The 26779-nt window shown below is 53.4% G+C and overlaps 1 protein-coding gene across 6 annotated transcripts in view; it reads right to left on the bottom strand.

The window, feature by feature from the left end:
* The window catches only part of EPHB2 (EPH receptor B2), a 210800-nt gene that overhangs the window by 20735 nt on the left and 163286 nt on the right, over window positions 1-26779 (bottom strand). For 2 of the 6 annotated variants that reach the window (XM_017534498.2, XM_017534499.2), the window contains exons 6-9: window positions 14595-14719; window positions 4500-4662; window positions 674-697; window positions 108-216 (exon numbers count right to left, since the gene is read on the bottom strand). In XM_017534498.2, coding sequence (XP_017389987.1) covers window positions 108-216; window positions 674-697; window positions 4500-4662; window positions 14595-14719 — 421 coding nt within the window. The remainder of the gene's footprint in view (window positions 1-107; window positions 217-673; window positions 698-4499; window positions 4663-14594; window positions 14720-26779) is intronic. The other 4 variants (XM_017534500.2, XM_017534501.2, XM_037740640.1 and 1 more) reach the window with 3 other exon arrangements.

Genomic DNA, 26779 nt, shown 5'->3' with positions numbered 1-26779 from the left:
TGAGAATGCCGCCTCTGTTCACCAGCGCTGCAGAGGAATGGCTGGATAGATGGAGAGAACCCATCTGGGACAGCCAGGCCTGGCCAAGCCTGGAGACCCTTACCCACCTGTTACACACGATGGCGATGACAACCACGGCTATGAGGAAGACCAGGCCAGCGGCTGAGGAGCCGATGATGAGTGGCAGCTTCTCCTGGATGCTTGTCTGATACTCGGCTGGGGAGAAAGCATGGTAGGGCATTCTCAGCCTGGCTCTGGGAATCTTAACACCCCTGTCCCCTACCCCCTGCCCTGCTGCTGGATCTTCTGGGATCCTCAGGCTTTGTTCCTGCCCCTGACAGAGCACCTGTCACATGCCCATGCAGAAAATGGGCTGTCACTGACTCACAAATAACCCTGGACAAGTCCATGATCTGTTCTAATCCTCAACTTCTCATCCATAAAATGGGCATAATTCCTGCATCTCAATGTTGATGTGAAAATCAACAATAATAAGAGCTGACACACACACAGGCAGTGAAAAGCACAGACTCTGGAGCCAGACTCCCTGGGTTTGAATGAGGTCAGCTCCGGGTTCTTGGCACCCACACTTGGCCTGGTAAGCGGCAGGGCCCCACCACTACTCCCGATGGTGCCGCTTACTATCTGTGTGAACTCTGGCAAAGTGACTTACCTCTTTGTGCCTCAGTTGCCTTATCTGTAAAATGGGGAGAATAATAATAATCCATCTCAGGATTGTTGGGTAAAGCACTTAGAACAACACCTAGCACATAAGCAGGCATTCAATCCATATTAGCTATGCTTGTCACTGAGTGTTTTATGTGTCAATCACGGTGCTAAGTATGTTACCTAACTCGGAACAGTCTTAGGATTATCCCATTTTACAGATGAGGAAACTGGGTTTAGTGAGGTCATGATGTGCCTGAGGTCACAAAGAAAGTAGCACCCCAGCCAGGCATTTGAACCCAGGTCTGCTTGAACCAAAGGTGGGAGTTGAAATGGGATAATGCAGAAGATACACTTGGCATTAGCCTGGTTCTTGGAAACCACTCAATGCCATTAACGCTGTCATTGATTTACAGTTTATTATTTTTACTTCTCTCTCTCTCTTTTTTTTTTTTTTNTTGACCAGGATGGTCTCGATCTCTTGACCTCATGATCCACCCACCTCGGCCTCCCAAAGTGCTGGGATTACAGGCTTGAGCCACCGCGCCTGGCTTGCTTTCCAGTTTTAAGCGATCCTCTTGCCTCAGCCTCCCAAGTAGCTGGGACTACAGGCATGCGACAGCACACCCAGCTAATTTTTGTATTTTTAGTAGAGACGGGGTTTCACAATGTTGGCCAGGCTGGTCTCGAACTCCTGACCTCGTGATCTGCCCGCCTCGGCCTCCCAAAGTGCTGGGATTACAGGCGAGATCCACCACGCCCTGCCCAGAGATAAACTTCTTAGAGGAAACAGACTCTGACATACTCATCCTTATGTCTTTGTGCCAGGCACAGGGCTCTAACCCAAAGTTGCCCTAAATAATAAACATTGCCTGAGTCAGCTTATGGTGCCAGGGCATGAGGGCAGCTTTGGCAGTGGTGGGGGCTGTGGCTGTGCAGGCAGGTTCTGCAGGGGTGATTGATCCCAGGAGGACCCCATTCCCTCTCCTGGCAGCCCCCGCCCATTCCCCCGCCCTTTGTCGTGTGTGGTGTGTGGCCTGGGATCGATGTGACTTTGCCTGTCCGGGCCTGCTGTTTGTCCATGTGTCACAATGTGACATGTTGACCTGCTGCAGATCATTCCCTGACCACAGAGCATGCTCCTGAGAACCCTGCACCTCTCGATGGAGTGAATTCCATAAGCCTCTTCCTTACCCACGCTTTGGGGTGTTAACAGCTGAGGCCATTCATCGGTGACCCGTGGGACACGAGTTATTCTGCAGCTCAGCGGACCTCCTGGCCGTGGTGGGTAGCTCCTCTCCGTTAGTCAGATTCCGAGGCCTTTGCAGTCTGGAGCCTTGAAGGGGGATTCCATTAGAATTACTGGGTATTGGAAAGCCAGGGCCTTCACTATATGAATGAGGCTGGGGCTGGGAGTGGATGGGAGACCTCCCTTTGGTCACAGGTGTACAGCGGACGCCATCAAGGGAGCCTCTGATACCAGGAGACAGAGCCTGGATGTGGGACCTGGGAGTCTCTTGCCCTGCTCACATCTGACCTGGATTTTTTGCTGATCCTGTTTCAGGAGGAAGGGAGTTTTGGAAATGACAGCTATCAGAAAGGGACCTGCATGTTTCTGAGTGGGGAGCCGGGAGCTGGGAGCTGGGAGGGGCTACCCTCTGCTTCCTAGAATTCCACTCTGAACCATTAGTCATTCTTTCCAGTGAAGCAGGTGTTTCTCCGGGCAGCACAAATCTGCCTCAAGGTGACTGGATGGACACCACCACTCTCCTGAGAAGGGCTGACCTGAGGACACTGGGAGCTGGGTGCAGGAGGGACAGAGGCTGGGGAAGGGGTTGTGGTGTGGGGGGCAGTGGGGAGGTCAGGGCATGTTCCAGCTTTGACCGGCTCAGCCCTGATCGGGAGACTCCGGTGGAGGTTGACTGCTGCTGGATTCAGCCAGTGTTAGTTGCTTAATCTTTCAGTGCCTCAGTTTCCCTCCTGCATCATGGCTCCCACAAAAGGTGAAAAAAGCATATTTCTTGCTCTCTTTCCAGTCTCCTTGGGCTTCAAGACCAGAGGCACTCACTTTTATCCTTGTCCCTTTTTCATGGGGCTTTCTGTCCAGTGGGGCGGGTCTTGCTCAGGCTGGCTCTGCTCCTCACTGTCTGGGCTCGGGAGGCTTTGTTCTCTTATCTGGAAAGTAGGCTCACAGCAGGCTTTACTTTTAGGGTGGTCGAGAGGATGGCTAGAGATAAGGTCTCTGCTCACTGCCAGATCCTGTATTTTGAGAGAGTTTCACTCTTGTTGCCCAGGCTGCAGTGCAATGGCGTGATCTCGGCTCACTGCAACCTCTGCCTCCTGGGTTCAAGCGATTCTCCTGCCTCAGCCTCCTGAGTAGCTGGGACTACAGGCGCCTGCCATCACACCTGACTAATTTGGTAGTTTTAGTAGAGACAGGGTTTCACCACGTTGGCCAGGCTGGTCTCGAACTCCTGACCTCAGGTGATATCCTCCTGCCTCGGCCTCCCATAGTGCTGGGATTATAGGTGTGAGCCACCACACCCAGCTATTTTTACTTCTCATCTGTCTCACTGACCAGAACAGGAACTTGCTGAGAACAGGAATGAGGTCAGCTCCGGGTCCTTGGCACCTACACTTGGTCTGGTAAGCAGCAGGGCCCCAGCCACATTTGTTGAGTTAATAAAAGGATCTTGGGACAGTCTTCCAGTTCCCACCCAGTGACACTCACCCAACATGGAAAAGGTCTTAGAGAGGTGAAAAAAAACTGCGATGAGGAACAGGAAGCCTGCAGAGGAGGTGAGTGCTGGAAGAGATGGTAGAGCCATAGGGAGGATTTTTGTGATAAGGCAAGAATTTAGGAATCCAGGATCCTCTGAAATGTTCAACCAGGCAAAGGCCAAGGCCCACGCCCAATGATTAGAGAAGACTCTAAGAGAGGACGCTGGAATCTGGTCACAAAGAGCCACCCTGGAGCTTGGCTGGCTGGTGAAAGGGATCCCAGACTCACAGCAATGACAAACTATGACTTACCTACCATCTGGTGGGTGCTGCTATGCCTGGGACCTAGTGCCAACCCTGTGCTAGGTCTCTCATTCTTACACTAGTTTGGTAATGATGGTGATAATGAGATCGTTGTTATCACCCCTGTTTATGAATGAGAAAGCTGAGGGTTGGAAAGGTAAGGTGACTTGTTCAGGCACATATGGTTAGGGTTAAATCAGGAACGGATTCTTCATTTCTTTGGCTTCAGAGCCCACACTCTTTAAACTGTGCTGCTTCTAAATTATTAGAGCAGGAATGGTGCTTGGAGACCATGTAGTTTCAGAGTGGGGAATGTAGCACACAGGCTACTATGGCCCATTCCCTTGGCTGGGGCAGACAATACTAATCTATCCCAGAATTTCTTCCCACTGAACTCACATGCAGCTTCAGAATCCTTCTCAGTCCAATTGCAAGTCATTGGAGTTGCATATGATAAAATATGTTTACTCTCTCAGATTGAATGTGATGCTTTCATTTTATAGATGAGAAAAAAATTGGACCAAGGAATGTATAACTTGCTCAGAGTGGCTCTGCAAGTTAGGGCTGAGCTCCCCAGAGTCCTGGGAAAGGGAGTGGCCTGGCTGACACAACGGGAACAGAAACAGGGCTTTTATATATGGTTGCACACAAAGGTTCCAAACGAGGAGGGAGGGAGGGAGGGAGGGTTGACATCTAGAAGGGGGTGCCTTTTCTAATCTGTACAAAGGTGCTTCCTGGGAATGGTGACCCTCGAGTTGGTTGTGTTTGTGGAGTCTGTGCCCTCCACTTGCCCGCTGGACTCTGCTCACCTTCTGTCATGGTCTGGAAGTACATCTTGCCGCTGTAGCGCCCATAGCCTGCCACGGTGCGTGCCCGCACCTGGAAGACATAGATGGCGCCGGCTTTGAGGCCCTGCACGGTGACCGTGTTGGTGGGGCTTTTTATGGCTGTGGCGTTGTACTCACTGAGCTCCTGCCAAGGAACAGAGAAGAAAATTAGTGAGGTTGTTGGTCACGGTGGGCCCAGAGCCCACTGCCTGTGGGGGGCAGGTCTGGCCATTGGCTAAACATTTGTGGTTCCCAATGCTTCATCCCTTCCCTGTAATAGAATTATGTCTTTTGCCATGTTACTTTTCGACACTGCTCACAAAAGCAGGCAGGGTATATTTCTCTGTCTCATGGATGTTGAATTTGTCCATATGCCTTGTGTTGGCCAGTGGAATAGCCTAGTGGACATGATGCAAGCAGTGGCTTTACAGGTGCCTGCCGATGTGTCTCAGCCTCTTGTGCTTCCGCCATGAGAGGAGCTTGCACTGGGTAACTGCTGGCTCCAGAATGAGAAACAGGTGGAGACCATGACCCAACTTCTAGGATGAAACAGGGCCACCCCATTGACTCACAGACATAAATCCATGGGCAAGAAAAATAGCCACTTGTTGTAAGGTGTCAGATTTTTGGGACTGTTTGTTTTGCAGTGTTATCTCAGGGAAAGCTGACTAAGACACACGTATTGAGTGGTTCCTATGTGCAGACCCTGAGGACTAGACTGTTCTTGGAGACCAAAGGGAGAGGGCCCACCTCATTCACTTCTGCATCCCTTTCCCTGCCCTATGCCTTGATGGGTTGGTTAAGTGGAAGGGCCCTTGTTCAGCCTCAGCACGCTTGGGTGAGTTGAGAACTAAGGTCCAGAAGGGGAAATGATGCTCAAGGTCACACATATCAGTTCAGAGTTGCTTTGAGATTTAAAACCAGGCTGGATACGGTGGCTCACACCTGTAATCCCAGCAGTCTGGGAGACCGGGCTGGGAGGATCACTTGAGCACAGGAGTTTGAGACCAGTTTGAGCAACCATGCAAGACCCTTTCTCTTGAAAAAAAAAATTAGCTGGGCGTAGAGACACAGGTCTGTAGTCTCAGCTACTCGGGAGGCTGAGGTTGGAGGATCATTTAAGCTTGGGAGGTCAAGGCCACAGTGAGCCATGATTGTGCCACTGCACTCCAGCCTGGGCAACAGAGCTAAACCCTATCTAAAAAAAGTGCAGCCAGAAACCAAAAAACCAAGCCACAGTTTTGCATGGAGCCACCTCTAATGTCCTCTAATGCCCGAACCCAATGCCCTCTCCTTTGAGAGATGAAGAACACTGATTCTGGCTTCCTGATTGCTGCCCAGGGTGATCCGAGGAGTCTAGGACAGGACAAAGGTCCGGCTGCTGCAGCAGGAGTGGCAATGTGACTGGGTTGGATACAGACGTGATGCTCGTCCAGGCATCTGTCCGCTGCCCAGCAAAACTTCTCCAAATATCCTCCTTGCACTAGGCTGGGACTGGGGTACTGCAGTGGGCTAAGACACAGGCCCTGGCCTTGGAGAGCTCAGTCCAGAAGGGCAAGCAGTGTGAGAATCCCAACCCTTTGAAGATCATGAAGCTCTCTGAGAAAATGTTTCCTGATGAAAATCTGTGAACCCTCATCCAGAAGAACGCACATCTTGCTGTACATGCCAATCACATACACATCATGGAGTGCATGGAGCCCTTGAAAAACTTCCCAAAATGATGAAGGTTCAGTGTGTGCACGTTATTACAGGCTTTATAATGTGGAGGTTAACGTCACAAGCTGGAGCCAGACTTCTTGAGTTCAAATCCCGGCTCCACTATTTACTATCTCTGCGACCTTAGGAAAAGTTCTTTAACGTCTCTGTGTCTTTATTTGTGAAAAGGGGATAGTAACAGTGGCTACCTCAGAGGTTGTTTGGACAATAAAATGAATCGATGGTATAAGAGGCTCACACTAATAGGGTAAGCACATGCCGAGGGGCATGTGACCTGGTCTGGGATGGGGGCTATATTAGTCTGTTCTCACACTGCTCATAAAGACACACCCGAGACTGGGTCATTTATGAAGGAAAGAGGTCTAATTGACTCAGTTCCACATGGCTGGGGAGGCCTCGGGAAACTTAAAACCATGGTGGAAGAGGAAGCAAACGCATCCTCCTTCACATGGGGGCAGGAGAGAGAAGTGCCAAGCAAAGCGAGCAAAGCCCATTATAAAACCATCAGATCTCGTGAGAACTCACTCGTTATCACCAGAACAGCATGAAGGTAACTGCTCCCATGATTCACTTACTTCCTACTAGGTCCCTCCCACAAAAGGTGGGGATTATGGGAACTATAATTCAAGATGAGATCTGGGTGGGGACACAGCCAAACCATATCAGGGGCTACTAGGTGAAGTCAGGAAAACTCCCTCATGGGTAAGGGGGCACTGGAATGGGATCTCAAAGAACAAACAGGAACCATCCAGGCAAAGACACGCATGCTTGGCAGAAGGGGCAGCAAGTTCAGAGGAAAGGAGGTGAGAAAAAGCTTGGGATGTAAGAGATATGAAGGGCGCTGACCTGAAAACGTGTCTCTACCGCCCCCATACCAGGGGAGGCAGGTGGGGCAGTGGCAGAGAGGAAGTCTCTTTTACCAAGCCACATCATCTGCCTCCTCCTCCAGGAAGCCTCCTTGACTTCCCAGCCAGATATATCTCTTCCTTCTCTGAGTCCCAGAGCACACACTGTGGGTGCCATGGGAGGGGGTTTCTGCTATGCTCCCTCAACTTTGGACTGAGGCTCCTCTCGCCACCTTAAGTCCATGAGGGAGGGCTTGTGTTTGTTCCCTGTACCAAGCCCAGGGTCCCTCCCACAAAGTCCTTCCCCAGTGTCCACAGGGTGAAGGCTGACTCCTTAGCCTGGCATTCCAGATCCTTCATCACCCGCCATTTTCCAGTCTGTCCTGCGACATCCCTAATGTTTCCTAGGTTCCTGCCATCCCCAACTCTTTCCCTCTTCCTCGGTAGCGCTGCCAGATTTAGCAAACACACATATAGGATGCTGCTCAGTCACATTTAAATTTCAGATGAACAACAAATACGTTTTGGTATAAGTTTGCCCCATGCAATATTTGGGATGTATTTGTACTAAAACATTTATTTTAAAAAAATTCAAATGTAATCATGTGTCTTGTATTTTATCTAGCAACACTACCTCTGCACACTCTGAGCTTTTGCAAACACTGTTGCCCCTGCCCAAAATATCCCTTCCTTACTTGTCTTGCAGTGCCTTACTCATCGTTCAAGACTCTGCACAAGTGCCACCTCTGCTGGGGAGACTTCCCAGATGTCCCAGCGTGGAGTTGCAGGTCTAAATTGTCTCCTCTTTCACTTATTGTCCTGATATGCTTGTCCATTTCTTTAAGGATGTGGATTTCCTGAGGCCAGGGACCATGTCTTGCTCATCTCTGGAGCACCCCCCCCCCGCCCGGCAGGTTACTAATTATTGACATAATGAATGAACATAAACACTCAAAAATCTACAAAACCTGGGATGCAGTAGCAGATATGGACACTAGGTGCCGCTGTACAACATGGGATTGCTCAGACTTGAAAACAGGTTAGATTCTGCAAACTGGGTGGGTGCCCACTTAGAGATGTTGGAGGTTTTAAGTCCTTGATTATTTGAGGGAGACGGGAGGCAGCTGCTGGTTCCATAGGTGCCTCGGAAGAGCGAGGAACCAACCTGAGCATCTCCCTTCACTAACACTGGGCAAGGGAATGGAAGCCGTTTCATTTATCATATCTATCTATCTATCTATCTATCTATCTATCTATCTATCTATCTATCTATCTATCTCTCCATCTATCTATCTATCTATCTATCTATCTATCTATCTATCTATCTATCTATCTATCTGTCTTTTTTGAGACAGGGTTTTGCTCTGCCACCCAGGCTGGAGTGCAATGTCATGATGACGGCTCATTGCAGCCTCAGCCTCCCAGACAAAAGCGATCCTCCCACCTCAGCCTCCCTAGTAGCTCAGACTACAGGCACATACCATCACACCCGGCTAATGTCTGTATTTTTGGTAGAGACAGGGTTTCATCATGTGACCCAGGCTGGTCTGGAGCTCCTGGACTCAAATGATCTATCCATGTCAGCCTCCCAAAGTGCTGGGATGACAGGCATGAGTCACTGTACCCAGCTGGAAGCTGCTTCAGATCCTACTCTTTTCACTTAATTGCACTGTGACCTTGGGAAAGACCCTTCAATTCCCTGAGCCCCTGGTTTCTATTCCAAAAAATGGAAGAATCAGTGCCAACCTCTCAGGGCCGTTGTGAAGATAAAACGTGATAGGGTAGTGCCTGCCACGCTGGAGAGCCCCTAGAGATGCCAATTCCCCTCGGTCTCTCCTCTCCCTGGAGTACCTTTATCTGAACAGTGATTAAGCATCAAGGGGTGATGGGAAGAAATTCAGTATGAAATCCATTTCAGTCCTTAGTCTGAGAACCTACCTGGAAGCTTGGGGCCAGTGAGGCATTGGGTGAATGTCTTAAGCCTTCCAGGCCTCGGTTTTCTCATCTCTAAAGTGGGTTAATGTCAGTAGGTACCACAAGAGGTGGTTGTGGAGATTTAAAAGGAAAATATAGGTAAAGTTTTTTAGCACAGTCTCTAGCACATAAAAAGACTTAATAAATGTTGGCTCCCACCATCACCGCTATCATTAAAAACCATTATAGAGGCCGGGTGTGGTGGCTTAGCCTGTAATCCCAGCATTTTGGGAGGCCAAGGTGGGTGGATCACTTGAAGTCAGGAGTTTGAGACCAGCCTGATCAACATGGTGAAACCCCGTCTCTACTAAAATTACAAAAAATTAGCCGGGCATGGTGGCCCTTGCCTGTAATCCCAGCTACTTGGGAGGCTGAGGCAGGAGAATCGCTTGAACCTGGGAGGTGGGGGTTGCAGTGAGCCGAGATCGCATCACAGCACTCCAGCCTGGGCAACAGGAGTGAAACGCTGTCGTCTCAAAAACAAAAAACCCCCAAAACCTTTACAGATTAAGCCCTTACCTATGTTCCTTGCATGGATGAATGGGTGCAGAAGTGAATCAATGAGTGGACAAGCCTCTCCAGGCAGCTCCTACTCCAGGTGCTGGGCGACAGCCTGAATATGGCCTGCACTTTCATAGTTCACCCACCCCTGCCCAACCTTTGCTCCCTCTGCCTGGAATGTCCTTCGTCTTCACTTTCTGCTAAATAAATGCTAAAATCGATGTGGCCTGCAAGGGTCCATCGACCATAGGCAGCCTCACGAATGCTCTTCTTGGGGGAGTTCTTGGGGGACCAGGGGGATCCTGAACCTGAGTGCTTTGGGGCAGCTGCCAAAGGAGGCCACCTCCCTGGGGGCACTGGAGCTGATGGAAGCAGCCAGGCCTGGGTCTGCAGCAAGGCTACCATTTATCAGTGGCCTCCAGAAGCCACCCCGCCAAGTGGTTGTCAGCTCAGGGCTCCGGGCAGGCTGAAATCCCAGTGGGGCTGAGGAAGGGATAAATGGAGAGCTGGCTCCAAGACAGCCGTTTCTGAAGAAGGAAAGGAGAGGGAAAGAGGTGGAGGTGGGGCCCGCAGGGGCCTGCAGCGCTCAGTATCTGACTTCCCTTCCTAGGAAGATTGGAGCCTTCGGGGAAGGATCCAACGGCAGGCACATGGAGGATTCCCGTGTTAGGTAAGAGCTGGCCGTGGACTTGCTGGAATAAATCTCACCACCTGCAGCCTGGCTGTCCCTACCTGGTGGTGGCGGCTGGCATATCGCGGCCTTGTCTGAGAGGTCAGGGACAGACATGACTCCAGGTTCTGCTCCTCCCGCTCTGCCAGCACCTCCTCTAGTATTTTCATCAACTCCGCTTTCCACCCCTCCTTAAACCCCGGCGTTCTCCTGGATTATATCTTCTGGTTCTTCCTCTGCACACTCTCCTGGCTGCTGTTCTCTACCCTCCCTGAACTCCAACCCCTTTGCCCCAGTAAGCACCACACCTACAAAACACAAACCCACATCTGCCCCAGGAAAAGGTAGCTCCATCTCCGGGGAGTCACCCTTCACATTTCCCTGGTCCTCTGGGCTTTGAAATACAGGCTCGGCCGGTGTTTGCCATCTCGGCTGCCAGATCCCCCAGCCCGAGCTACCTACCATCATTTCTCACTTAGTGTCCCCTGGGAGCCCTGTACAGGGACTCCCTGGGTCTCCATGTGTCCCTGAAATCCATTCTCCACACAGCAAGCTACAGGGATCTTGAAAGGAATCTGAGTCAGATTGCATCATTCCAGAGCCATCCATCATACTTTAAATCGAATCCAGACTCCCAAGGCTGGAAGGCCCATGACAATCAGCCTGGCCTTCCTCCCAGCCTCCTCCCATGACGCTCCCGCTTCTGCTCCTGCCACACTCGCTTTGTCTGTTTCCTGAAGCAGCCCACATGTCCCTGCCCCAGGGCCTTTGCGTCTGTGATTCCTGCTGCCTGGACTGACTGCGTTCCCACTATGCGTCTGTCTGGTGAACGCCTAGCATCTTTCAAGACTCAGCTCAAGTGTTGCTGAATGAAGGCTTTCCCTCGCCCCTGCCAGGACTGTGGGCCACTGTTGGTACCTCCGGGACCTTTGCTGACCCTTCTGTGGCTAATGTCACGCCTTGTCTCATGGATCTCAGTGTCTGACTCCTTTTCCCTGGACCGTGAAGTCCCTGAGGCCTCTGAGGCATCTGGTCACTCTCAGGATTCCGGGTACCCAGCTTAGGGCCTGATCCAAAGCTGGTGAGAGCGAAAGTTGACAGTGTCCATCTCCCCATTGGCAGATGCCAAGCTGCCCCTCTCTGTACCACAGGCCTTGGTGAGGAGGGACTGAAAGAAGTAGGCTCATGCCTCATCACATCTGTACCTTAGGCTATGGCGCCTCAGCCTCTCACCGCCTGACCCCTCTCACCATTTATGCCCAACGTTCTCCAAGGTCATCCCAGTAGCATTCTTGGGGAAAAATCTGGGAGGCAGGAGAGCCAAGTAAAGAGTGAGACCATAGGTCCGAATCCTTGCTGGGTCCTATTGGGCAAGTTAGGGAACGTCTCTGTGCCTCAGTTTCCCCTTCCATCCAATGGGGTGAAGAGCCCTGTGGTGAGGATAAACGAGACGTGCTTAGCACGCAGCGAGTGCTCACGAAATGTGGGCAGGTGGTAACCTTGGCTACTGCAGAGCCTGCAGGTTCTGCCACCCCCGGCAGGGGCCTGGGGATGCTCGGGCAGCGGCAGAAAGTAGGGCAGAGCTGCCTCCCGGTTCACACCTCCAGCAGCCTCCCCAGGCCTGCCCCGCCGTGGTAGGAAATGGGTCGTAGGCAAGGCCCCCGCTGGGATTCCTCATTTCCGTTGCCCATCTTTGGGGACAAACACTTTCAGTTTCATTTAATCACAAAGCTTCTTAATTAGGTTTTTTTTTTTTTTTTTTTTTTGCCTTTTTGGGTTCTCAGTTGCTAGGCTGTTCCTGCTGCGGGAAGCAGAGGCGCTGGCTCCTGCAGAGCCTGGGGGCAGATGACTTGGCGACCCAGGACTCCGGCTCCTTCAAGGCTCTCCAGGGCCCAGCGAGGGGTGGGGCTGCTTCCGAACAACACTCACAGCTCAGGCCCTCAGGTGACCACTTCCTGAGTCATGCAACAAACACCTCTTGAGCACCTACTGTGTGCCAGGCGCCGGCAACATGGCAGAGATTGTGCAAGATTTCCACCCTCAAGGAACTTACTATCTAGCTCAACATAGAGGGAGTCGATGCCTAATTACTCAGTAACTTAAAAAAGGATAATCGTGATAAATGCTACGCAGCAGGGCCAGGTGCAAGGAGAAGAGGAAATGGGGCGCTGGATGGTATCTGGGCAGTGATGGAGGGCTTATCTGAGGAGGTGATGTTAGGCTGAGGTCTGGAAGGCTGAGTCAGAGCTGGCCAGGCTGGGGTGGGAGCGCTCTAGACAGAAGGAATTCATCCATTCATCCACCCATCCACATCCGGCTACCATCAGCCCCCTCCGCCTTTTTTTTCCTTTTTGAGATGGCATCTCACTCTGTCGCCCAGGCTGGAGTAGAGTGGCATGATCTCTGCTCACTGCAATCTCCGCCTCCTGGTTTCAAGTGATTCTTCTGCCTCAGCCTCCCAAGTAGCTGGGGTTACAGGCGTGCGCTGCCATGCCCAGCTAATTTTTGTGTTTTTGGTAGAGATGGGGTTTTGCCATGTTTGCCAGGCTGGCCTCAAACTCCTGACCTCAAGTGATCCGCCCTCCTCGGCCTCCCAAAGTGCTGGGATTACAGGCGTCCTGCCGGTTCCCTCTTTCATTCACTGGCTCCATCACTCACGTCACTCATTCATTCACATGATTCATTCCTTCAGTGTCCACGGCCTCCTGCAGGAGGCATGGGCACCCCCGACCAATTGCAGTGCTGTCAGAGAGGGGAAGAGTCCATGTTTGCTTGTGGCAGAGGTAACATTTGGGAGGGACCCTGAAGATTTCAACAGGCAGAGATGAGGGGAGGATGGGGGAAAAGGGTGGGCAGCAAGGTGGGTGGGTGTGGGGATGGTAGGCATGAGTCCCAGGAGGTGTTTGGGGGCCAGGGCACAGGGGAAGGGATTCATTCACTTGTTCATTCAACTGACACTGATCAAGTGTTTCCTTGGTGCCAGCCCCGGGTGCCGGGAGAAGGTGGTGAATGGAGAGACATAGTCCCTGACCTCTTGGAAGGCACTTCCTAGGGGACGCAAACAACCAAAAGGTGGCCGGCGAAGGCTGGGTGAGTGTTTGAAAGGTCCCGGAGACCCGTATGGTTAGCTGATCCAGCGGTTAGGGTGCAAAGGCCGGGCTGGGCCCTAGAAAGCCGGGCTCCAGCAGGACCGGCTGCAACTGTCTGCACTCTCCCTCTCAGCCTTCAGGGAGAGCTCTTCTACCCATTTGCAGTTCCCGGTGGACTTGCCCTCAATGAAAAGCCTCCCATCAGTCACGGACACCTTAGTCTGGATGGAAGCCCAGCAATGCCTTTCCCAGGGGCCACTGCAGCCTCTGTGCCTGTGTGTTGCCTCCTGGAGCAGGTAAGAGAAATTGACATTCCAAGGAGTGGCTTCCTGGGGCCTTTGATGTCCAGCCACGTGGGTGGGCAGTTGTGCTGTCTACCTCCTGGCCCCCGTCCTGCGCACGCACCACATCCACCTGGCCTCCCATCCTGTCACCGTTGCCCACTGTGCAGCAGGCAGGGCAGAGGAGGAAGGAAGGCCGGGGACGTGCATGGCCTCTGCTGAGGGCCAGGTACCATGCTGGGCGCCATGCTGCCTTTTCTCCTTAACCTGCATAGCTCCTTACAAGGGGCATCACCCACCCTTGACACAGGTGGAATCTGAGGCACAGAGGGGTAAAGACGTCTGCCTAAGGTCACGCAGGTGGTAAAGGACGGCGCTGGGATTTGAACCTACGGCTTCTCACTCCTAGTCCAGTGCTCCTTCTACCATCCCAGTGGCTTCCACCCTTGGGTCCCTGAAGGGGGTAATAAAGGGTTGATTTAAAAGCTCAAAGTGAAATCACCTCTCCCCACGCAAAGGGCACGCAGGCGAGTGAAAGAGGGTGTTTCAGCGGGAATCAGAGCAGGGCAGATGGGGGCTCTCTCGAGCGGTTTCAAATCTCTGTCGAAGAACAGGTGAATGGCTAATTATTACTTCATAAGCGCAGCTTTTTGGAAACCCAGTTTTTCACCACATCGAGCCACTGAGGTCAAGATGAAAGGGTCGTGGTGGGGAAAGGGATGTGACTGTTGCATTTTACTGAGATTGTTGGGCGGATCCTCCAGATCAGAAAAGTGAGATTCAGAGAGGTCAAGGCACCTGTGGGAGGTCTCACAGCCAGGGAGGAGCAAAGTTGGATTGGGAGCCAGGCAGCCTGACTCCAAGGCGCGTGCTCTTTCTGCTGCACCAATGTGTCTCATCTTGCAGTTGGGGGAGGTGGGTAGAACCCCGGGGCCTCAGCCTGGGAGAGGGGCCCTCAGGGAGGTGGGTGATGGGGAGAGCACCCAGCCCATAGGTACCTTCTCATAGTACTGCAGCTCATAGTCCAGGATCACGCCATTGGGCTGGTCTGGCTGGGACCACGACAGGGTAATGCTGTCCACGGTGCGGCTCACCTGATGCATGATGGACACTGCCGATGGAGCTAGAAGAGAGGCCAGAGGTCAGGGGTCAGGGAGGCAGGAGAAGGTGTGGCTTCTGGCCCAGCCTCAGAGGTGCTCGGACAGGTGGGAACTGTGGGGTCAGAGAGGGAAGGGCATCTGGCTGAGGCCACACAGCCAGGCTGGGGGAGCCGGCAGGGGGAAGAGGGGCTCATGCAGGGCAGTGGGTGCCACTGCTGAGCTCTCTCGGGGCACTTTCAGGTCACAGACAGTGATGACTTCACTAACCCTGGGGATGCTCAAGTCATATCAAGTTGAGAGACAGTAGAGGTAGAAACGGTTAATTGTATGTCAAGTGAATTTCACCTCAATAAAATCAGTCAGTCATTTTCCTCTCCTCCCATTCCTCCCATCAGTGTTCTGAGTGCTCTCACAGAGGTGGTTAGATGAAGAGACAGGTAATGAGGGGGGCTGTGTGCAGTGCTGGAAGGATGCTTAGTACACGGCCGGGCGTGGTGGCTCACGCCTCTAATTCCAGCACTTTGGGAGGCCGAGGTGGGTGGATCACCTGAGGTCAGGAGTTCGAGACCAGCCTGGCTAACATGGTGAAACCTTGTCTCTACTAAAAATACAAGATTAGCTGGGCATGGTGGCACATGCCTGTAATCCCAGCTACTTCGGAAGCTGAGGCAGGAGAATTGCCTGAGCCTGGGAGGCGGAGGTTGCAGTGGGCCAAGATTGCGCCACTGCACTCCAGCCTGGGTGACAAGAGCAAATCTCTGTCTAAAAAAAAAAAGAAAGAAATACCTTAGTACAATTCCCTCATTTGATTTTACAATTGTTATTTTTTGAGACTCTGCTGCCCAGGTTGGAGTGCAGTGGCGTGAACACAGCTCATTACAGCCTCAACTTCCTGGGCTCGCATGATCCTCCGACCTTAGCCTCCTAAGTAGCTGGGATCACAGCTGTGTGTCCCCATGCCTGGTTAATTTTGTTTTGTTTTGTTTTTTTGAGATGCAGTCTTGCTCTGTCATCCTGCCTAGAGTGCAGTGGCAAGATCTCGGCTCGCTGCAACCTCCGCCTCCTGGGTTCAAGCGATTCTCCTGCCTCAGCCTCCTGAGTAGCTGGGATTACAGGTGTGCGCCACCACACCTAGCTAATTTTTGTATTTTTAGTAGAGATGGGGTTTCACCGTGTTAGCCAGGTTGGTCTTAAACTCCTGACCTCAGATGATCTGTCCGCCTTGGCCTCCCAAAGTGCTGGGATTACAGGCATGGGCTACTATGCCTGGCCTGATTCCCTTATTTTGCTGTCATGGAAACTGAGGTCCAGAGAGGGGCTGTGAGCTGCCCAAGATGCCGCTGTAGGTCCATGGCACGCAGCCGGCTCTTGATTCCTTATTTCATGACGCATCCGGCCTGCCGTCTTTTGCCTCCTTCTCGCTCGGAGCAAACCTCCGGGAAGCATCTGCTCTGTGTCGACACGGCCCTGGCCCTCTACACACGCTTCCTGAGTGGCCCGTTGATGAGGGGTGTATCAGCCCTGCTGACAGGTGAAGACATGGAAGTTCTGAGCGGCACTCAGCTTCCTGAGGTCACACAGTCAGTGGGGAGCCGGGATTTGGACCCGGGTCTGCACCTTGCCAGAGCAGTGTTTGTTCCAGAATGGGACTGGCCAGAGAGGGACTCTCAGTGTAGTCCCCCCACCCTGTGCTGCGACTCTGGCAAGCCTCCTTGCTTCTCTGGGCCGGAGATTTTCATGGTCTCAGGAGTGCTGCTGAGGACTCACCAGGGTAAAGGGAGCACCTCCTGCATTCTTTCCTCATTCCTGGGCGGGTCTGTGACAAGCAGATGTCCTGTCTCAGCCGATACAAGGATGCTGGAAAGCGGAGGCCGAGCCTTCTCCCAGCCCTGAGTCCTGCTCTGCAGGGGTTCTGACCACATGGGATGCGAGTGTGGAGCAGGCCTGGTAGGAGCTCAGGGGATGTGCACATCGTCTGCGGGGTTTGAAGGCTGGACCTCACTCACTCATTTCCTGTTCTGCTTCTGCCCCTAGACTGCCTCTCTGCCTGGCTGTTAACTGGCTGTGTGACCTAGGTGAGCTGCCTTCCACTCTGCACCCCAGGCCAGGCTGGAAGAGCTCTGAGGCCTTGAGTCTTCCCTGTTCCCCTGCCAGTTCTTCCCCTGCAGCCCTCGGCCTGGGGGCCAGTGTGGGCCTGGGCAGGTCCAGACTCCCCTTTGGCACCCCAAGGAGCCATGGGAAATTGTCCCGAGACAACTCCAGATGAGGTGGCAGCACCTGTGAGAAGGACTCAGACCCTGGTGCACGCGGCCCTGATGAGCCTCTGTTCCTTTTACACCTGGGAGGCTGCCTGACCCTCAGCTCTGCTCCTTGCCCTGCCAGGGTCATTGGCCTCTTGGGGTCAGGGGTCTGGTTGTGTGCTCAGCGTAGCAGTGTTCACGGGTGTCAGTTTGCCACAGTGCGCTGAGCATGGACCTGCGGCATCTCATTTGACCCTCTCAATGATCATGCGGGATGGGGTTCGATATCTGCACTCTGCAGAAGAGGAATCAGAGGCTCAGAGAGGCACAGTGACTTCCCCAAGGTCACACAGCTGGCGAGGAGCTGAGGTGGGCTTGGCGCTGAGCCATCCTGCCCTAGCTATGACATCCTCTGGGCCTCAGAGCAATCCCTTCTTCCCACCTGCCTGCAGACCCAGCGCCGCCCCTTCCCACAGAGCTGCCTTTGTGAGGAGCTGAGTGTTCTGCTGTCCTGGACTGCCCGAGGCCCGGCTTCTTTGTGAAGTCCAGGCTGTCTGCCCCTGTCACGGCCCTGTCAGTGGTCGGTGTCCCAGTGAAACAACAAAATAGGGCCCTTCGGGAGTGTCACAGACAGGGCCAATATGGGGGCTCATCCCTTGTGCTGGCCTGAGAAGCACCCCAAACCCCTTGCCTCCACCAGCTTCTCAACCCCTCTGATCCAACCCACAGGGGCTGACCACTGGGTCTGCGTGTGTGTGGTGGGGTGGGGGTGCTCTGAGAAGCCCAGGAGAATGCTTGAAACTCAGCTGCCAGAGATTCCAGGAGCGATGCCCCGCCCCTGCCTCCGGGGGCCTGAGGACAGTTCTGGGGTGAGGGCCTGGGTGAGGCAGCCTCCAGGGCTCCTTGAAATACTGGATCTGTCTCCCACAGGGCTGGCCAAGCAGGTGGGAGCGATGTGTGAAGGGTGGAGTCGGGGGTGCTGCTGTCTTGTGTGACATCAATGGAGCATCAGGCACACAGAGCCCGCAAGGACAGGTGAGGAGTATTTGGATTTTGCTGCTGCCAGGTGTACTCGCTCACCTACTGCTTTATGCCTGGACCCGCCCCGTGCTCAGGCCAGGACGCTCCCATCCAGCCCCCAGCAAGGCTGTCTAGCCTAGTGGTGGGGAGCCCTGAGGGTGGAGTCTGACAGCCTGCAGGCCACTCCCTGCTCCTCCACTCACTCACATGTGGCCTTGAGCAGGTACTCTTAGCCTTGCTGAGCCTCAGTTTTCATACCTGTCAAGTGGGAACCCTCACTTGGCCGGGACGCTGAGAGAAGGCAGTGGAAATGCATGTGAGGGTCTGAGTGTGGTGCTGGTCTCCCCTCAGGAGGAGACACGGTGAAGAATGCTTCAGTTTATGGAGTCACTACGATGCCAACATGATGTTGGGTGCCGGGGCTCCAGAGAGGAACCTCACAGGGTCCCGGCCTTCCAGGGACTCACGGCTTAATGGGAGGAAACATATTGTTTTTCAACTAAATGAATACCTGTCCCAGGCTAGGCGCCATGCTAGGCACTGGGGAAGCTGTAAGACTCAGAAGCAGCATGGAGCTCTGGGGTCCAAGCTCCCATTTCAGGACTTGGCCCAAGTGATTCAGCCTTGAACAAGGGCAAGGGTAGCTCCATTTACACTTCTCCCTGGGATTCCAGCAGGGGCTGCTCTGTTCACACCACCCTCTGGGACTTCAGTAGGGGCTGCTCTGTTCACACCACCCTCTGGGACTTCAGTAGGGGCTGCTCTGTTCACACCACCCTCTGGAGTTTCACCTCCCAACAACAAAGGATAGTGGTAGAATATATCCTCTAGATTACAGAACTTTCAGAAGTTGAATGCGCACAAGGATAACTGGAGACTATTAAAATTCACATTGCTGGCCTCCCCACAACACCCTCCACTGAGATTCTACTTCAGCAGGTCTGGGGTGGGACCTGAGAATCTGCATTTCTGGCAAACTCCCAGGTGATGTTGACATTGCTGGTCTGTGGACCACACTTTGGTGACTAGTGGGTTCAGGGCCAGAGAAGGAAAGTGACTCGTCCAAGGCTACACAGCTGGTAGTGGCAGAGCTGGACTAGAGCCCAGAGCAGCGTGAGTCGCGGTCTAGTGTGCTCTACCGCTATGCTGCTGCCTGCAGCCTGGCTTCTGCCGAGCCTGCCCCCCACCTGCCTAGGCTACAGTCTTCTTACAGGGCCTTGGAGCTCAGAGGCTCTTGGAGCAGCCATACAAGGAGTTCCATGAGAGAGGAAGAGACAAGGCTGCTGAGGGAGGTGGGGGTGAAACTTTCAGTCTTGAGGCGCTGGGGAGCCACAGAAGGACTAGTAGGGGTGGCGACCGGCTTCTCAACTAAAACAAGCTTGCATTCAGCTTGTCATTCTCATAGCCCCTGTATGCCCCCGGTGCCCAGAAAAAGGGAAAGGCCATGCAGCTAACAGTTAACAGCAAACCACATGCTTCACATCCGTTAACTCATCCGTTAATGCTGGTATTACTGTTATGCCCATTTTACAGATGAGGACATGGAGGCATGGAAGTGTGAAGTAACTTGCCCATACAGCAAGCAGTGGAGCTGGGATTCAAACCCAAGCTCAGGTCCTACACATCCTTTCCCCTCCACTGGCTGTGGCTGATGCTGGCTGACAAGGGAGGTCTGGAAACCAGCGGACCTCTGAGGGCCCCCGAGGACACCCTGGTCCAGCTCCCATCCTGCTGCTGCAGAGCTAACCCTGCCTGGTTCCCGCTGACTCACCTACCACCCACCCGGCCCGCCCCAGCTCTGGGAGCTCAGCTGCTGCTGGAGGCAGGTCCCACACAGCCTTGGGGGTCTGGGCCTGGTGGGCTTAGCTGGCAGGCTTGGGTTACAGGCAGCTCACCCGGGCTCTGATCCCATAAGCCCTGTAACCCCGGGCGTGGCAAGGAGGCGGCATTTGCCAGGAAGATGATCAAGGCGGGCCAGTGGGGGCCAGCAGGGCTGGCCTTTCTCCTGGAATCCAGGAGGATTAACGGCGGAGTAAAGGGAACAGCTGGATGGTATCCCACCCCTCCTGCTGCCCACCGCCCACCCTGGGGTGTCAGGTTTCCCTGTAAGTTGGTCATCAGGGAATTCTGGTATTTTCAATTACCAGCCGGGCACGCCGACAGGGGGATGGGGTCAGCGGTGCCCTGTGACCCCTGCAAGGAGATGGAGCCCCAGGGAGTAAGCACAAAAGAGGCTTGTGGCTGAGAGGGGCAGGGGGAGGCTGGCCGGGAGGGGTCTGCTTGGCTGGAGCAGGTGGTCAGGGGCCCTGCTGCCCTCAGCGAGCCCCCGGGGGAGTTCGGCCCCTTCCTTGGCTGAGAGCTGGGGAAGGAGCCTTCCCTCTGTGTGCCTCCGTTTCCTCCTCAGGGCATGAAGAGTTTGTATGGGGTGGTCTCTCAGGGTCTTCTGGGACTAGGAGGCCAGGACAGGACAGGAAGCCAGATGCCTGTGCCCCTGGTGGCTGCAAGACGCAGTGAGCTTGGGGACTGGCTCAGCTTCCCCTCACAGCCCTGAGTTCTGACCCTTTCACTGGTCTGAAGACCCCCAAGCTCAAAGGGAGTGGGGGAGAGGTCACTGGGCATAAGACGGTCTGAGACCCCATCCCAAGCCTCAGACTTGCAGACCCCAATGTCTACCTGATGTCTTCACTTCCCAGTGATGACCCTCAGTGGCTTCCCACTGCACCCAGAATAAGACACAGGCACACTACTCACTACTGTGGCCCACAAGGCCCACCTGCCTGGCAGCTGCCTCCTCCCTCTGCTTGCCCCCTTGCTCCCGAGCTGTCCACTCTGGCCGCCTTCCTGTTCTGCTTCAGGGCCTTGGCTCTATGGTGTTTCTGCTTGGAAACCTCTTCCCCTTCATCTTCCATGACCAAATCCTCCTCTTCATTGAAGTCTCAGTTCAAATGTCACTACCTCCGAGATGCCCTCCTGGACTACCTTTCCCCTCCAGTGGCCCTTTTTCATACCCATATTATTTTCATCAAAGCACCAACACAATCTGAGGTCGGGGACCTTGTCTCTTTTTCAATCTTTTATCCCTAGAGCCTGAAACAATGTGTGGTTTGGAGTATGTGCATGACCAATATTTACTGGAGGAAGAAGGGAAGGAAGGAAGGAGAAAGAAAGGGAGAAAGTGAGGAAGGAAGGAGGAAGGGAGGGAGAAAGGGAAAAGCAGGGACCAGGCAGATTCTCCCCTTTTCTGGCTCCCTCAGGAACCTGAGTCTACTGACCTTGTGGGCTGGACCCTAAAACAATGGCCCCAGACAGTAGTTCCCAAGCAGCCAGTGGAAGGCAGGTCCCCTCTCCCCCAGGCCCTGTGCCCACTCACAGTTGGGAACTGCTGTAGTGGCGTGGGGCCTCTTGCCACCAGCCGGCCGACAGTTCCACGACAATTGCTTGTCACTGCATGCATACTCTCCAGGGTCTGTAGCAGGGACAGTTTACTTGGGACAGGACTCTCAGAATTCCCAGCTAATCATGGGACAGCTGCTTTTTGAGGGTTTGTCTCTTAAACCTGTAGCAAAGCAGTTAACACCCCATGATCCGGCTGCAGTTCCGGATGACCTGATGATAATTCTCACAGCCGAATTTCTGCAAATAAAACTTCCAGAAAGTGGGCCTTTGATTCTTTCGGATGGGCCTCTCAGAGAGTTGTATGGGACAGAAAAAAGGAAGAGCTGAGGACTGGTGCTGGGGTGGCACTGGGTATTCTGTGGCTAAGAAAGTTTGAGGAACACAGAGGTGTAGCCCCCCTGCTTGCGGAGACTCACACTGCACGTGTGTTTAATTTAAGGCTCTGAGAAGTCCTGCAGGGGAGAAGCCCAGTTAACTCGGTTTAACTGGTGGTCCCAGGCTCATTTGGCCTCAGAAACCTTTTCTTACATAATAGTTATTAACGTTCTTTTGGAACTAGCAATCTGTGAAACATATGAAAAAATAAAATAAAAACAAAATAAAACAAAAACTGGGTCCAGGAGACATTCTTATAATTTTTTCCTGGATTTGAGGAGAGCCCCCTCTCTAGCGTGGCAGTTGGCTGCTCATGTGCTCTTCCACTCTCCCCTTGATTCAGCTTATATTTAGCAGAGCCTGCCCAGTGCCAGGCTCCTTCCTCACAATCAGATGGAGTAGGGTTCATCCCTCCCTTTCTACCAATGAGAAAAGAGAGACCAACAGGATCCCCCACTCCACAGGCAGACCCAGGTCTGACTCTAAAGCCCAGGCTGCTTTCTTCTACCCCTGCTTACCTGGCCCCGCCCACAAGTAGCCTATGAGTGGCTGAGGTTCAGCCCTGGGCTTTGTGCTGGGGAAACATCCAATCCCCCACCTCCTAGTGGGTTGTGGAAGCGTCTTGATCTCACCTTTGGCTTCCTGGTGGGACAGTCCTACTGCAGCACCTGGACTAGCAAGATGCTAAGAGCCCGGGCCTCAAAGCAGGTAGTCTGGGCAGCCTACCTCCACCTCCTGTGCCTCAGTTTCTCCTCTGTAGAATGGGCAACAAAGGTTAAATGAAGACCTGTTTGTAAAGTGATTAGCACAGGACTTGGCCCAGATTAAGGGGCCAGGGGATGATGTGAGCTACATGCAGCTGTCTGGGCTGCTCAGATTCTCAAGTGCACCACGAGTAGCTGTGTGCTCTGGAATGGTGGTGGCATGAAGGTGAGAAAAGGTGGTGCTCAGGGTTCAGGTGCTGGCTCTTCTGCCCCTAGGCCACTGTGTGACTGCAGTCAAGCTACCTCTCTGAGCCTAGGTTCCTTTCCTGTAAAATGGGATGTGGCAGACACTACTCAGTGCCTATCAGCTATCTATTCTCTGTTTCTCAAATTAACAAAATCCTGGTTCTTAGCTAGGTACACTGTGCCCAAATAAGACATTTTCCCAACCTCTCTGGCAGCTAGAAGTGGCCATGTGAGAGTGGCCATGAGATATAAACTGAAGCATGTGAGGGACTTCTAGGAAGTTCCCTTAAAAGGGAGGGCCCTACCCTTCTCACTCTCCTTCCACTGCAACCTGAGACATGGATGTGATAGCTGGAGATCTTGCAGCCATTTTGGTCCATGAGGACATGAAGCTGTGTGCTGAGGAGTTTGAGTCTCTGATGGTTCCATGGAGTTGCTGTACTCCTATCTTCTGACATGCTTCACACATCAGGAAAAGAAACCTCCCTTTAGGCCACTCTGTTAAACCGGTTGTATGAATCCCCCCTGCTCCCCCTTGTATCTACACCCTTTGCCCTGTAACTGTAGTTCTCTCTCTCTGACGCTGGGCTTGGCCACGTGACTTGTGGTGGCCAATGGGATAGAAGCCAACATGATATAAGCAGAGGCTTGCAAACGCCCCTGTGAGTGTCTGCCTGCCGCCTTGGTTCCCTGTGATGGCCATGAGAAAACACGCATGGGTGGACCTGCTGGAGATGGAGACACGTTGGAGCAGAGTTGTCGTTCCAGTTGTCCCCACCAGGGCCGCTCTAGACCAGAGGACAGCAGTCAACCCCCAAACATGCACTAGAGCCCTGACAAAAACCCGAAGGGCTGCCGAGTGACCCGGAGCAGATGAACTACAAACCTAAGAATGCACCGCGCCGAGACCAGAGTTGCCGTCCAGCCAACCCCGAGACCCCCGAGCTGGCTCCGTGCTTCTTGTTCCACCCCGTCGGTTTGTGGTTAATGGCTGACTGTTGGCCGGCACAATCAGTGCGATCCCTGTGGCAGTGGCTATCTGTCATTTTTCTTCCTGGAATATGCAGCCCAAACCAATCTTAGATGCTACTCTAGGTCAGCAATGCCCTCCCTGCAGAATGCTTGGGAGGATCAAAGAGGAAGGTGTGCGCAGAGGGCTTGGCCCAGGGAGGGAAGTGCCCTCTCCCTCTGTCTCCCTCTCGAACCTCGTGGTCCCAGGCATGAGCTCACAGGGGGCTCTGCTGGCCCATTTCCCTCTGATCCTCTTGGTCCCCCAGGGAGAGAAGTAGGTGAGTACATGTTCATGTTCCTGCCAGTTCCAGAGGCTGAGTCGTTGTGTGCTCGCCCCACAGCAGGGCGGGAGGATCAGAGAACACAAGTGTAAGAAAAGGCTCTGGAGAGTTGAAAGTCTTTCCATGACAACGCCATGTGGAGTGGTGTCACAGAGACCCAGCCGGGGTGTTGGGGACCTGCTGTGGGATCTTGGGTAGCCACTGAGGAACCTATGTGGGCCTCAGGTTTTCTTCTAAAGGGATGTGTTTGCCCTGGGTGAACTCCAAGGCCTCTGCCAGTGCTGCTGAGTTTTAATTTGATGTAGGTTTCACTTCTGTGATAGGCAGAATAATGACCCCCAAAGATGTTCACGTCTTGATCCCCTAGATCTGTGAATATGTTACCTTACATGACAAAAGGGACTTTGCAGGTATGATAAAGGTGACAACCCCTGAGATGGGAAGATTTTCCTGGATTACCCAGGTAGCTTGAACTTCATCTTTTGAGTGCTTACAAGAAGAGAACCTTTCCCAGCAGAGAGTCCAAGAACCAATGAGTTGTAGAGTGAGAAGAACCCGATGGCCTGCTGTTGCTTCGGAGATCTCGGGGTTTGTGGAAGGACCCAAGAGAGGCCTTGAGGAGCTCAGGCAGCCCCCAGCTGATGGTCAGCAAGAGGAGAGGGACCTCACTCCTACAGCCACGTGGAACTGAATTCTGCTAACAACCCCTCTAAGCAAGAAAACGGATTGTCCCTTAGCACCATCAGAAAGGACACGTCCCTGCCAACGCTGCTTTTAGCTTGATGAGATCCACGCTAGACTTCTGAACCTGCAGCACAATGAGATAATAAATGTGTGTTGTGTTAAGTTGCTGGGTTTGTGGTATTTTGTTCTGGCAGCAATAGGGGACTAAGCCTCGCTGCCATGTACTGTCCATCTATGTGCCACATCTATGTGGACAAGGTGCTGTCCACATTCTTGTTAATGTCATTCTTGTTAATGAAGGATAAATACCATTTTGTAGGTGATGGAACTGAGGCTCAGAGAAATGCGGCCTTCCTCCACCCCACCCCACAGTTGGAGTCTAGCGTTGTCACCCAGGCTGGAGTGCAGTGGCGGGATCTTGGCTCACTGCAACCTCCGCCTCCTGGGTTCAAGCAATTCTCCTGCCTCAGTCTCCTGAGTAGCTGGGATTACAGGTGCCCGCCACCACACCTGGCTCTTTTGAAAAAAATTTTTATTAGCCATGGGGTTTCACCATGTTGGCCAGGCTGCTGTCGAACTCCTGACCTCGTGATCTGCCTGCCTCGGCCTACTAAAGTGCTGAGATTACAGGCGTGAGCCACCACGTCCAGCTGAAATGAGGTCTTCTTACAACCTGGCTACACAGCTTGGAATGGGTCGTGTGGGACGGGGGCTGAGTTTGTCAGGCTCCAACATGAGCTCCTGGGATAGGTGGATGGGAGAGCTTTCTAAGTGGTTGGCCCATTGTTCATTCCAGGGGGCCTCGAAGGCTGGGGACTCCCAGCCAGGCTGTAGCATGGATGGCGCATATGGACAGCCTGCCCCATCTCTGTAGAAGGCATGAGTCTGGCAACATCATCCCTGAGGATGCAGAGGCACAATTAATTATTCAGGCTCTGTGACCTCGTGGCCTGGGTGAGTGCAGTACCCAGCTCACTGGGTGAGCTCATACAGTGATTGCTTCTCTGTCTTTCAATCCTGAGGGCTCTCCCTGTGTGCCTGTTCCCGGGAAACCCCTCACTTCCATGCTCTGCCCTGCTCCTGGACACATCTAGCTGCAGACAGCAGGTTCCATCCCAGCAGCCCAGACCCACTCCTAGCTACTAATAAGCTGAGGCTTCTCGGGTAGGCAGTTCCACCTGCAGAGCTCCCAAATGGATGCAGAATAGGTCCCTGCAACCAGGGAAAGGGCTCCAGGAGCTTCCGTCTCGCTTTCCTTTCATCTATAAAACAGGATGACAACAGGACCTGCCTCGTATCGTTGTGAGGATTCAGTGGTAAGGACTTAGCACTGTGCCTGGCACGCAGCAAGCACTGGACAAATGTGAGCCGTTTGGGGGATTAGAGTGCATAGAGAATGAGCTCTGTGTTTTGGATGCTCACTACCTGTGCCAGCAACCTGGGAGGCACTTTGCAGAGCTTAGTTGAAATCCTCACAGCTGAAATCCTCCTGTAAGGAGGGGCAAAGGTGTCCATGAGGGAGATGCAATCAGACCTAAGCGGGGTGACCTGTCCAAGGGTGCATGCTGGTGAGCGGCCAGGCTTGGCTCAAAGCCAGGTTCGGCTGCCCAATTCCAAAGCACAGACCCTTCCCAATACTTCCGGAACCTGGCAGAGGTGGGGGTGTTCTGGGCTTGCTCAGGGTGAGATCCTTAAAGGGCTTAGGCTGTGTCCGGGACAGCCCTGGAGAGTGGCCAAGGGTGCTGGATGTGAGCCCTGCACCGGTGAAATACTGCACCTCCCAGCCCCCGGGTCTGCAGGCTGTCTCTCCTTGTCATTCGGATCTCTGCTTAAATGCCATCTCCTCAGAGAAGCTCTCCTCTGACTGCCCACCCTAAGGCTCAGCCTCTGTCCCTCCCTCCCGCCCCTCTCTGCCGTGGTCTTGTTTGTGGGTGTGGAAAGGCAGGAGGGTGGCATGGCTCACTCTGAACAGCTGGATTGACTCAGGTCTGCCACTGGCCAGCGGGGTGCACCTGGGTACAGGGCATGACCTCCCCCAACCGGTTTCCTTATCCCTCCAGCCCAGCCCAGACTCCTTCCTCCGGGGCCATGAGCACGACTCATGAATAAGAGGCAGAAAGACATTC

Source organism: Cebus imitator, unplaced genomic scaffold (genome assembly GCF_001604975.1).
Source record: "Cebus imitator isolate Cc_AM_T3 unplaced genomic scaffold, Cebus_imitator-1.0 Scaffold87, whole genome shotgun sequence".
NCBI lineage: Eukaryota > Metazoa > Chordata > Mammalia > Primates > Cebidae > Cebus > Cebus imitator.
This window is presented reverse-complemented; position numbering and strand designations above follow the sequence as displayed.